The sequence below is a fragment of the Pelmatolapia mariae genome, linkage group LG6 (assembly GCF_036321145.2).
Source record: "Pelmatolapia mariae isolate MD_Pm_ZW linkage group LG6, Pm_UMD_F_2, whole genome shotgun sequence".
NCBI lineage: Eukaryota > Metazoa > Chordata > Actinopteri > Cichliformes > Cichlidae > Pelmatolapia > Pelmatolapia mariae.
In genome coordinates, this window is record NC_086232.1 from 29673490 (window position 1) to 29686033 (window position 12544).

General features: G+C 40.4%; 1 protein-coding gene across 1 annotated transcript in view; it reads left to right on the forward strand.

Moving 5' to 3' along the window:
• Positions 1-6710: 6710 nt before the first annotated feature.
• cygb2 (cytoglobin 2) overlaps positions 6711-12544 on the forward strand; it is a 36366-nt gene continuing 30532 nt past the window's right edge. Inside the window, exon 1 of the mRNA XM_063476539.1 lies at positions 6711-7383. Within this exon, the coding sequence (XP_063332609.1) occupies positions 7190-7383 (194 nt within the window). The 5' untranslated portion in view covers positions 6711-7189. The remainder of the gene's footprint in view (positions 7384-12544) is intronic.

Genomic DNA, 12544 nt, shown 5'->3' on the forward strand with positions numbered 1-12544 from the left:
TTTCAACTGGTGAAGAACCTGGTTTATTCATTCTGCATTAACACCAACTGACCACAAGATGGAGTCAGAGAGTCGGTGCTTACCCTGAGAAATTCATCAGAGACGCTGATACAAATTACTTTACAAAATGTCCCAAAGTTTCCCAGACCGGGTCTTGAAATGACAGAATTAAGAGTTTGGAGTGATATATGAAGACTTTGAGTCAGCCAAGTAGAGCAGGTAATTTAGTGACGTATTCAAAGCTAATCACGCCTCAGCTGGTGCTTCCTGATTAAACATTATTAAGGCTAAACCTAGCATCAAATAAATAAATAAAAAAGCGCCAAACCAGATTATTTTCCATAGCACGGCAGTAAACACAAACTATCTAACAGAACACCAACTAGAAATGCCCAAAATAGCCTAATATCTAACTCAGCTATGCACTGACATACAAGTAAAGCAGTAAAAGTTGTATCTTATTCATGTAGCATCTTGCTAACATGTTAGCTACATGAGGATTCAGAGTCAATTTTCATGCTTTTATTAATATTTTTTTTCTAACCATTTTTAAGGTCATATCATAAATGTAATAATACTTCTCAACAATAATCTCAATACTAATAAATAAAATGAATGAAAAATAAATAAAATCTTTAGGTATTTACTGAAGTTATTAACATTTATACCGTCTTACTGTAAAAAAAAACTAAAACTAAAATTAAAAAATACTAAAGTATTTGACAGTGGATCAAAATGATATAGTCTACTTTTTAAATTTGAGTTTTATTTTTACAGTGTTTGTAATTACTATCTATCTGCAATTTTTAAAAAATATAATATTGTAAATTTTGTAGTGTTGTTGATTTTTTTCCAACTTCATCAAGGGACTTTTAAAATAAAGAGATCAGCTCAGTGTGGACCTCCAGTCTTTTGAAAAGAAGTTTCTCTTTCAAAGTCTTTGGTACACTTGCCTCATGTTACTATGGGTGCAGTAGACAGTAGAGGGCAGCAGCTGCATAAACTAAAACTTTGCTGACTTTGAGCCTCATGGGTCCAGTTGAAGTTAGTGGCTAAAACCTTTGTTACTCACATACTCTTTGAGTCATGTAGTGCTTGACAAATACACGATTATATACTTCATGTATTGTCAAAATGACACTTCATAGTGATTTTCATGCTCAGGGGAGTTTGACAAGTTTCTAATTGTATTTTATATCCATTTGTCCTTCTTCATAAATGTCCCAGACGTTCATCACCACACAGCTTTGGCACTCACAACACAGTGCACTGAGTAGTTTTTTTTCTTTTTTAATATTTCATGCTACATAGTGAGCACCAGCATAGCTGTGACAGATGCAAGACGTCTGAGGCAGTTATTGCATCGTGCATTGACGAGTGACAGAGTGACACCCTTTGGTGTTGCAGTGAAATCTGCCATTTTGAAAAATGCTGTGACAGCTCCATCTCTCGATTGTCGGCTTCTCCATTCGCCTCTGTGGCATAATAGACCTGTCAGCAGCATCGTCCTCCACCACCCCTCTGCTGCTTTTGTCTAGACAGCAGTTTAGTAGTTTTTTTTTTTTTTAAGATAAGGAATGTCAAATGTGGCGTTTTCAATACCACCGTGGCAGATTGGATTGAGATAAATGTTTGACCTCCTTCTCGGGCACAGTCTTCAGTCTTCTGCACAAATATAGATTGATGTGCTCTCCTGGCGCTTGCTCATTGCAAAAATCTACATCTTAATAAGCAATTTTCTCTGTCACCGAGTTCTGAAAATCTAATTTTCTTCACCGGATCAAAACTGTTTTTTAAATAGTTAAAAAAAAAAAAAAAGCACACACAAATGAGTCTGAAATATTTTTATAGTCGAGTCTCTTTATTTTATTCAGTCCCATTTTTGCAGCAGTTCCTACCACTCACTGAAAACAACCACCTTCCAGGACGCTGAGGTCATGATCTGGAAGGCCCTCTTAAAAGACCTGACTGTACTGGCAGCCCGTAGTGAAAGCTGTACGGTAAAATACAGGTGGCACACATCTAAGAAAACAGGCATTTACAGGCTTTAAACATGATGGAGCTGCACTCAGAGTAGCTCGAAGATTATTTGAAGGACTGAGAAAGAAACTGTGATTATGCAGGAGCCTGCATTAACTTTAATGACATTCTGGTCTGGTCTCTTTCCTTTCCAGGGCCATGTTATTCTCAGCTTCCTCCGGACCTGCTCAGCTGTCCACTGCAATGTCCAGAGAGAGTTTGTGTATAAGCAGAACCTTCTCCTTGAGTTTTAAAGCATGTACTATTTTCTTTGTCTCAATGCCATCTTTACATCATGACTCATTTCTATGCTGGTGCCCTCTGACAATAGCCCCTGCAGCTCATCTGTACAATAATAAGTTGCCCCTATTCTGCTTATTGCCATGAAAAGTGAATATATTTATTTTTTCAATACTAGAGCGAGCAAAATACAAAATGCTTATATAAGAAAATAGACGATCATTTACGTCAGTCTGGAGATCTTTAATCAGTAGCTGTTTTTAATTAAAAAACAGTATTGTCACAGTTTCACTAATTTTACAAGCAAAACTTCAGACATTTGCTCTTGTAGAAATGGTAAATATGATTGTTTGATGTGTAAAACATCAGAATCTGAGTACTTCACCTCTCACCCTGGGCTCTGGGGAATATTATGAGCCGTTTGTTTTAAAATCTTTATGAGTGAGTTGCCTCTGCTTAAACAGAACCGAATTAAATCTATCACTAAGTCCTGACAGTTTAAAGATAAAACTGTTAACTAGCTACTTGAAGATACAATGTTCACAGTGTTATAATAATAATAAAAAAATAACTATGATAACAAAATTAACATACAGGAAACTCCTATCACGTCATATCCTGTCATTATGTAGCCACAGGCTGCCATGTTGATTGTATAAATATGATAGACATAGACTGAATGTGCAGCACCTTGAATCTGCAGTCTTCTTAAAGGCCAGCAGGGGGCGACTCTTCTGGTGTTTTTTAAAAAAGGTCAGATATATTGACGTCTATAGGAAAACAGTACCTGGGTATCTTCACATATAACCTCATTAAAACACTTTCCTGATGATATTATAGCCTCAGCTGCAAGTTTCAAGTTCTATTGACTACAACATATCTGTCATTTTGTTCATTTAATTCATAAATATAGAGAAAGCAGTTCTCTAAGGCTGAGTGACCTGTGATGCAGCCAAAATGCTCAAGACAAAGCTTTGAAACAGGACTCAGTTTTGATGATATTCATTATTAACATCATTTCCAATGCTTAACTAATGTGGTAGACCACCACCCAATCTAAGATTTATGCCCTAAATTAACAGTATTGGAAACAACCAAAATCATTTTTACGTCCTTGTATTGGTTAATCCATCAGCAGGTGCAAGCTTTTTAATCAAAATGATATTTTTAAATGGTAAAATATGATTATTGTTGCTATCCAGAAGTTTTTAAATGTAATCTTTTATACTCAAATTTGGGTATAAAAATGTGAATTTTTGAATTTTTCTAAAATGTGTTTTTTTGTTTTGTTTTTATGTGAGGTGACAAGTTGTTAGGTGAGCATTCTAGCAGAACTAGGCTCTTCTGGGAGTTCTTTCTGTTAAAATTTAGTTTTTCTTTCCCACTATCGCCAAATCATGTGATTGTGGGATTTCTTTTGTTACCTTACTATGTAAAGTGTTTTGAGGTGATGTTTGTTGTGATTTAGTGCTGTATAAATAAAACAGAATTGAATTAAATTGCCATCATTTACAAAAGCAATAAGAGCAGACATATTCCACTAAACAAGCTTGTAAAGGAATCGCAGGCAGGTGGAGGTTGTTGTTGGCTTGTTGAGGTACAGAGAGGGGATATGATGTGGTATATTATCCATGAGACTGCTGCTCAAACTGCAAAGACAGGCTTTCCTACATCGGTTCTGGTTCAGGGCTCCTGATACATTAAACCAGTCAGTGAAACGGTTTAAATATGTGTCGCAGACCCAGCAGTAGCAAAGATGAGATATAAGATGGCAATTTTCTATCCCATTGTATGAGTACCGGTGGTTATTAGATTTTTCAGATAGGGAAGGTCAACCAGCTTTACGGTATAGAAAGCAGTGGTAAGTGTAATTATCTCCAGTGATGAAAGCATGGTAAATTAAACCTGGCAGGCTGAAAGTGGAGGCAGCAGCTTATTGATATTTTTACCCCTATAATCCCGAAAACAACTGAGAAGAAGTGTCAGATTTCTCTCTCTCTCTCTCTTTTTTTGTTTTAAATCTTACATATTTAGGTGATGTGAGCAATTTGTGGTCACATAAGTAGAAAGCACATCATCATCCACCTCTCTGGATCTGTTTAATAGCCTTGCTTTTATTTTCAGGTAACATTTTATGATTGTTGAGGGAACTTGAATGTGCAGTTTTTCCTAATCCACTTTGAGGCAGTAGAACAAAGATTGATTTCAAAGCTTGAAGTAAACGAGGATATGTTATTATTTCTGGAAAAACAGATTAAATGTGAAAATGTTCTGTTCCTTTATTAATCTTGGATCGACAGCAGTGACTCTACAGAATATTTTATTGTTTTACGTTCATGGCTATCAGCTTCACAGTTTAATTTTACTAAGATTGTTCAACATAGAAGAAAGAAAGAAAGAAAGAAAGAAAGAAAGAAAACTCTGAAAAACTGTGTTAGCAAGGTCAGCTTAAACTTCCTGACTTGGTACCAATGAACCCTTAAAAGCTAAGCTCACTTTATCAAAATACATTTATAGAACTATTTTTGACTATGACTATAATCCATTAAAGTCTTAAATGGCCTTGATGTAATGCCTTTCACGCTGCTAGCTTCTTTCCATGCTTGGATCTCTAGGTATGCAAATTAATTCCTGCCTCTTTGCTGGAGCTCGTAAAACTACTCTAATGCCATTTTCACACATGACCTCTAGATAATGTTGGGAGAATCAGACTGACATTTTTTGAAGTCGCTTCAAATGCATCCTCATTGGAAAGACATCACTTGGTTTAGGTCAGGGGAGCTTTCTGCATAGAGTGGGCAGGAAAAAGACACAGCACAGTTATTTGTCTTATTCTCACATGGGCAAAATCAAGCTTTATACAAGGAAGCTGTGCAGGATTGCACATGCTCACTGTACAACCCTCATGGTGCTTTTTGCACAGCTCCATGTTAAAAATGTAAAAGATAAATCTATAATGACTATTTGATAAAACAGCTAATAACAGGCAACATTAAACAAACCTGTCAGATCTGGCAAGTTAACCCCACCCTGCATGCTGACAGATTGGTTATTTAGGTGTGATGTATATGAACGCCAGGCTGTCTGGGTTTTTAAGACTGTTATTAATTAACTGGTTTCAGAATGGAAATGTCTTTTGCTCATATTTTTTCTACCAGCTCCAGGTTAAAAAGGCCCCAAGTAGATGAATTACCAGGCATTAAAATGACAGAGCATCAGTGAACAGTTTTATATACAAGCATCAGACATTTAGCAACAATTGAGAATTCCCAACATCGCTCTCTTTTTCTCTGGTTTTGGTTTTTCCACCAGCTCCCAAGTGAAAAACTTGCACTGGACACTTTATTAGGTACACCTATTCAACTACTCGTTGAATAGGCGTTGATTACACAAATGTGTAATCAGTCAATCACATGGCATCAACTCAATGCATTTAACCTTAAGCATTAGAATGGTGAAGAAAGGGGATTTGAGTGACTTTGAACATGATGTGGTTGTTTGTGTCAGATGACCTAGTCTTGGTACTTCACAGATCTGCTGGGATTTTCCTGCACAACCATCTCTGGGGATTACAGAGAACTTTCAGACAAAGAAAAAATATCCAGTGAGCTGGTAAAAGCACCTTGTTGACATCAGAGGTCAGAGGAGCATGGATAGATTTGCTTTGAGCAGATCCAGAGGTAAAAGTAACTCAAATAACCACTCCTTACAATCAAGTCACGAGAAGAGCATCTCTAAAGACACAACACGTTGAATCAGGTAAGATGCAGCAGCAGAAGACAACACTAGGTGACAGTTCAGCATTATTAAAATACGACAGCCTACCTGAACATTGTTTTAAGATTCACACCATGCAGCTGATAAATCTGTGACGCTACCATGTGAACATGGACCAAAAATGTCTGAGGAATGCTTCCAGCACTTTGATGAATGAAGCAGCTTCAGCCATGAAGCAGTGGCTCTGAAGGCAAAAGGGGTCCACCCCAGTACTAGCAAGTTGTATCTAATAAAGTGGCTTTTCTGTTTGTTGCTGAGGAGATTGTGTTTATTCATTAGCACTGTTTATTCTCTAAAAGACAGCACTGTGCAAAGAGTGAAAAAAGAATTAAGTTGTTGGCTTTAAATCATTGAGAGATGCTGAGACACTGGGAACCTGTTAGTCTCACACAGACTCATGCAGAGCAAAGGTTTCTCTGCTGCACTAACGTTGCACTGCTGCCTCTAATAATCACATATTTACATTTATTGATGGCATGTAGAAGAAAATATACCATGTAGATATAAATGGGTCCTCACTCTTTGCATGTGTCCACATATGCACTAAGATATGTGCTCCTCTCTCTCTCTCACCTCCTCTTTTATCCCCCTCCTTTCTCCTGGTCTCTCCACCCCTCTGTTTCTTTCTCCTGTCGTCTCCCCACCCTGCTCTCATTCCATCAGGTCCTCACAACACAGCCTCAGCACGCCTCATCTCCTCCACCCAGAGCGAGTGGATCAGAGAGAAGCAGAGGAGAAGTGACGCGAAAACAACATCAGCATCACCGACAAGCATCTCCCTCACCGGGAGAGGGAGAGAGAGGGAAGGAAAAAGGGGAAGGAGGAGGAGGGGAGAGAGAGAGAGAGAGAGCAGAACAGTGTGAGAAAGAAGTTTTTAGTTAGAGGGAGTACAAGCGAGTGAGAGTTTGGAGTGAGAGAGCTCGGTGGGTGGCAGCGGAGCTTCATTTTCCCTTTCCTTTTCTTGGCTCTGAGTGCCGTCTGCCTTCTCTCTCCTCCCGCTCTCCTCCTCTTCTTCTCTACTTCTCTTCTCATCCCGTCTCTCCTCCAAGCTCCCGCCGTGGGGTCTCAGCTCTCCGTCTCCCTCCCCCCCTCCCTCGCTCCCTACCTCCCCCGGGCGCTGCTGGGAGCCTCCGGGCTGCTGCGCCGCAGGAGGATGTCGCGCCGGGAGTCTCCGCCGCCACCCTCGCCACCTCCGCAGCTGCTGGGAGTGCAGAGAGGAGAGGTGGAGTGTGAGGACCGTCCGGAGCGCGCGGAGCCGCTGTCCGACACCGAGAGGGAGATCGTCCAGGACACGTGGGGGCACGTCTACAAGAACTGTGAGGATGTGGGGGTGTCTGTTCTCATAAGGTGGGTTTTCCGTCAGCGCGAGTAAACTTAGAAAGTCTCCACGCTTAAAGATCCGAAGGTTGATTCGTGTCTTTTGATGTAACACTGCTCAGTTTTCCTGCTGCTTGAGCTCGAACATGCAAACCTTCCTGGTGCCCTGAGCAACATCCCGCGCTGCTGCTGACCACTGATAGAAAACATTTGCTGCACAGTCACACCTGATACCCCACCGCTTCTTTACTCTGTGTAAGATAAAAATAAGTCAGTAATAATATTGCTTATCTTGGTTATTAAGTACTGTGATACGTGCATCTGTGTAGGTGCACTTGCCCAGCTAATCACCATTTAACACTCAATCCACTGCTTATAGTCTGCAATCATATTTAAACATTGAACTTTTATTATTTCGATGTTTGTTTCAGCTTTTAGCCGTAACACAGAGGGTTAGGACTCACAGTTTCAGTAAACATTTGCAACTCAAACTGAGTGTGCTTACAAATCTAACCAGGTATTAGGGACCAGCTGTTTGGCAGGCAAGAGTTGGACCCAAAATGCAGGACGCAGAAGACGAGGAATACTTTTAAGCAGCTTTATTGCTGAACTCATACTAAATACAAAACTCAAAACTAAACAGGTCAGGAGCTGTTATTGCACAACTAAGACTCTTCTAGGTATAAAACAGCCATGAGGGAGAACACGACAAAGGACCAGGGAAGACTGAGGCAATAAATACACACAAGATAACCAGCGACTAGGACACAGGTGGGAGGACAGCTGAAACCAGTTACAGATAATGAGAAAGGGATGCAGAAATTTTGCGATACTATCAAAATAAGACAGGAAATGGCTAACACTACAACCAGGACTAAGACATATGAACTTGACTCAGAGACAGAGGATAAAAAAAACACACAGATTAGACTGGAGGGACAGCATGGGAACAGCCTATCGTCAACTAAATCAGTCAGGGAACTAAAGGCACAGATAACAGGAATGTAACCGTAACACTAAAAACACAAGGCTAAGAAGCCTGAACATAAATCCAGAACAAACTTAAAGATGTTCGGAGCAGGCATCGGCGTAACTTTGTGCTTAACATTGGGGGCGTCAAGATCTCTGTCTAAATAAATAAATAAATCTGGGTAAATTCCCAGATGATTAAACATGCAGCTATTTTGCTGGTAATAACTGAAATGAGTAAAGAAAATTAACAGCCTATTTATGCAAGATAATTCATAATTTTATTGGGGGGGTTATATTGGTTGGGTCCGATTATTGGGAGGGTCATAACCCCCCTAACCCCCCGCAAAATTACGCCCCTGGGAGCAGGAGCACAGAATTGAAGGCATGAAATACCCTAAAACGAACTTGAATCAGTTAAAGGAAAGACCAAGACAGGTAAACACTAAGAAATAACAGAAAGCAACAACAAAATCAAATATCAAGAATACACAATGCAGAACTAATGCAAAAATAATGAAAACTGGAAAAACCCTAATCATCCCTGGAACTCATAACAACACCAGCCTGATAAACTAAAAATGTTTTCCTGTATATTTTTTTTTATGCACGATATTATTTCAATTAAAAACAAAACAAAAACAAAAACAAACAACTAGTTTATGTATGTTTCAGTTAAAACAATTTCCCACACTGAGTTATAGTTTAGTTTTAGCTAACTAACCGTGATTGTGGTTTATCAGATGTATTAAATATTTTGATTTCACTCTCAAAGCCCTAAAAGTGGCTTTCCTTTCTCAGTTCTCCCACACCACATATCCTCAGCTCCTCTCCTCCCCATTCTTAGCCCCTCCCACCAGACATGTCAGGAAGGTGTGAGGAGACCAGGAGGTGAGGGAGGGACACGAGGAGAGAGGAGTTGAGGCAACAGACGTTTAACCAAATGAGACACCCTCGCCTCGGAGCCTCATTTTAAAGCGATGAGAAATTAAATATGACATTTCACAAAATGGCATCATAAATTGTTTTGTTATAGCCCAACTGCTGCTGTATTTGATGATCTGCAGTTTAACAGCGATCAGGACATTTTTTATATTTAATAGGAGGACTTTTAATTAAAATCACAACATGGTGCAATGTGACGAGACATTAGACCTTAATTTAATCACACATGCAGGCAGCAGTGAAAGGCAGAAAGTTGGATCATCTTAAATAACCAAAACCACAAGTACAAATGACTTGCGGTTTAATGAGCCCTCCTCTCCCCATTGTTTGTATAATCCAGCTGTTCGCCACTTCAGTCTTCTTCAACGTGGCTCAGATTTACACAGAAACGAGAAAAGCCCTGAGATGCTCTGCTCCGCTAGGTTAGCTGATCAGAGACTAAAGCGGGGTGCACAGCAGGCTAGCAAGTTTGTCTGATTGTTGTTCTTCTAATTAACTGTCAAATCATCTGAGACATGACCAAAAAAAAGAGAACACATGGTACAATTTAGATGCTCTTGCTAAGATCTCATTTGCTTTCTGTTCTTGTCATTCTTTTATTTTGTAATCACAATGAAAAACACACAAATTAAAGATATTTTTCAAAAGGTGGAAACATCTGGACAAATCTTTAATAGCTTTGCACCATAAAATTCACCTATAAAAGGAAATATCAAACAGAGATTTAACATTATTCATGCATATATAATGTGTAAAGGTCAATAATTTGGTGAATTCTGGTCTCAGTAAACCAGAGGTTACAGTACTGGCTGTTTAGGTGGGTGCAGATTTTAAGAATTACCAACATTTTTTATCTTGAGGTGCTGGAAACAATCCTAAATCATCCAATTACTGCAAGCAGCAGGATATTACATAAGCTAAAAATATTTCCACCAAAAAGCTTTCCATTAATAATATAAAGTTTTAATCAATTTTTTCTTTGCTCTTCTCACGGGTTTGAATACTGACTGTGTATAAAGGCTGGATGTACCTTCTGGACCAGAAACATGAAACCAACACTAACAAGCTCCTGGCCAAGCTAGAGGATCACGTCTGTGCTTATCCACCAAACAGCAGTTCAGAATACCCGTCCTTGTTGCAGTCTCTGGGTGGGATCCTGGGAGGTGTCCCATCCAGAGACTGGAGAAATCTCAACAGTGTCGACTGGAAGGAAAAGAAAAGACACAAATTAATGTCACGCATTAATTTACTTGATCCAGGAGAACCTTAACCGAAAGGTCACTGATCTGTGTTGTTGATGTATTTGCCAAGACACTCTTCACTCTTGAAGAGAGGAACAGAGCTGTCAGCTGATCAACACCTCATGGTCAGCTGGAATAGATAACTATTAAAGGGCCGATGGGTACCAAAAAAAGGTCAGAAGGGCTGTCGCGTCTGCTTTGGCAGAACCAAAATCTCAAGCCTGGGAAGAGTTCAGTGAGAAGGACTTTCAGATGGCTCCTAGCAAACTGTCTGGTGAATCAGGAGCAGGAAATAAGAAAAGCAGGCTTGGCTCAGCCTCAGGCCAGTTTTTGGTCAGAGACGAGAACTGCTGAGCCTTACTGGAATATTGTGGAAAGAGCTCTTTGAGGTGCTCCTGAACCGGATGAGCACGTCCTCAGTCTCGAAGGCAGTTTGAAGACGTAGGGGCGGCCTCACCTCATCTCCTGACAGAAGTTGCTGAAGTAGACAAAAAGCTCTGCAGTGAAAAAGGACGGGTAGGGATGAGATTCACTCTGTTTTGGCTCCATTGGCTTCCCTGGAATGTAACCCTCAGTGTTAGGTGGCTAACACTCTCAAGTACAATGGTGCACTGCTCTTTGTGGGTTAGCGTGAAGCAAGGGTGATCAAGTATTTTGAGAGCCTGTTGATGGGACCAGTGAACTGGTGCGGGCATTTTTTCCAAACTTTGTACTAAAGAGAGCTGAGCTGGAAGGCAAACCCTTCGAATTACCATCACTGTAGGTTCCCTCCCTCATGGCATGTCTGGGAAGCCGAAACAATAAGGTTGCACATAAATGTGGCTGAAAACCTTTTCCTCAACAGGGTGGCTGGGTTCAGACTCAGAAATAGATATTCTATTCTGAGATGTTCTACATTTCAAGGAGTATTCATTCACCGATCCAAATCATTGAATTAAGATGTATCAATCACTCCCATGGCCACAGGTGTACAAAATCAAGCACCTAAGCATGCAGACTGCTTCTACAAACATTTGTGAAGGAATGGGTCGCTCTCAGGAGCTCAGTGAACTCCAGTGTGGTCCTGTGATAGGATGCCACCTGTGCAACAAGTCCAGTTGGAATATCTCCTCAGTACTAAAGATTCTATCGTCAACTGTTAGTGCCATTATAACGAAGTGGAAATGATTGGGAATGACAGCAACTCATCCACGAAGTGGTAGGCCACGTAAAAATCACAGAGTGAGGTCAGTCATGATGCCTTCAGAATAGCTTAAGAAAAGTGTGTAGAGAACTTCATAGAATGGGTTTCCATGTCCGAGCAGCTGCATCCCAGCCTTACATCACGAAGTGAGAAATGAGATGCAAAGCGTCGGATACATCAGTGTAAAGCACATCACCACTACACTCTCAGGAGTGATGAATAACACTTTTCCATCTGCCAATCCGATGGACAAATCTGGGTTAGCACAACTCTGAAATGAAGTAGACCGTGAGCCAGACCTTCTTGTTGTTGTTGTGATGTTCTCCAACATCAGTGTCTGACCTCACAAATGAGCCAAATTCCCATAAACGCACTCTTGAACCTTGTAGAAAACCTTCCCAGAACAGGTGAAGCTGTTATAGCTGCCAAGGATGGGTTAAAATCGTATTAAAGCCTACGTATTAAGAATGGGATTACACTCAAATTCATATAAGTGTAAAGACAGCGTATCCAGAGCTGCTGCTTAATTCTCAGGCTTGTGAGTAGTATGACTCCTGGATAAATCCTTCTGGAATTTTTCCAGGCACAACAGACTTGGAAGCAGACCCCTGGGTAAACCTTGCCATCACTGTGTTGGCCTGCCATCACAACGGACTAAATAGGCTCGCGTCTGTATGGTACCAGATACGAATGTCATCATTTCGATGATCGGCAGCAGCCTGTTGTAGCATCTCTTCGATATTTAGCTTGAAGCATTGTTCAGCCTGCAGTGCACGTGGTGACGCAGCAGGCATCGCAGCACGTATCGCTCTGATATGCAGAGTGTTTTTCAGGTCTCTTTGATGTGATGCAC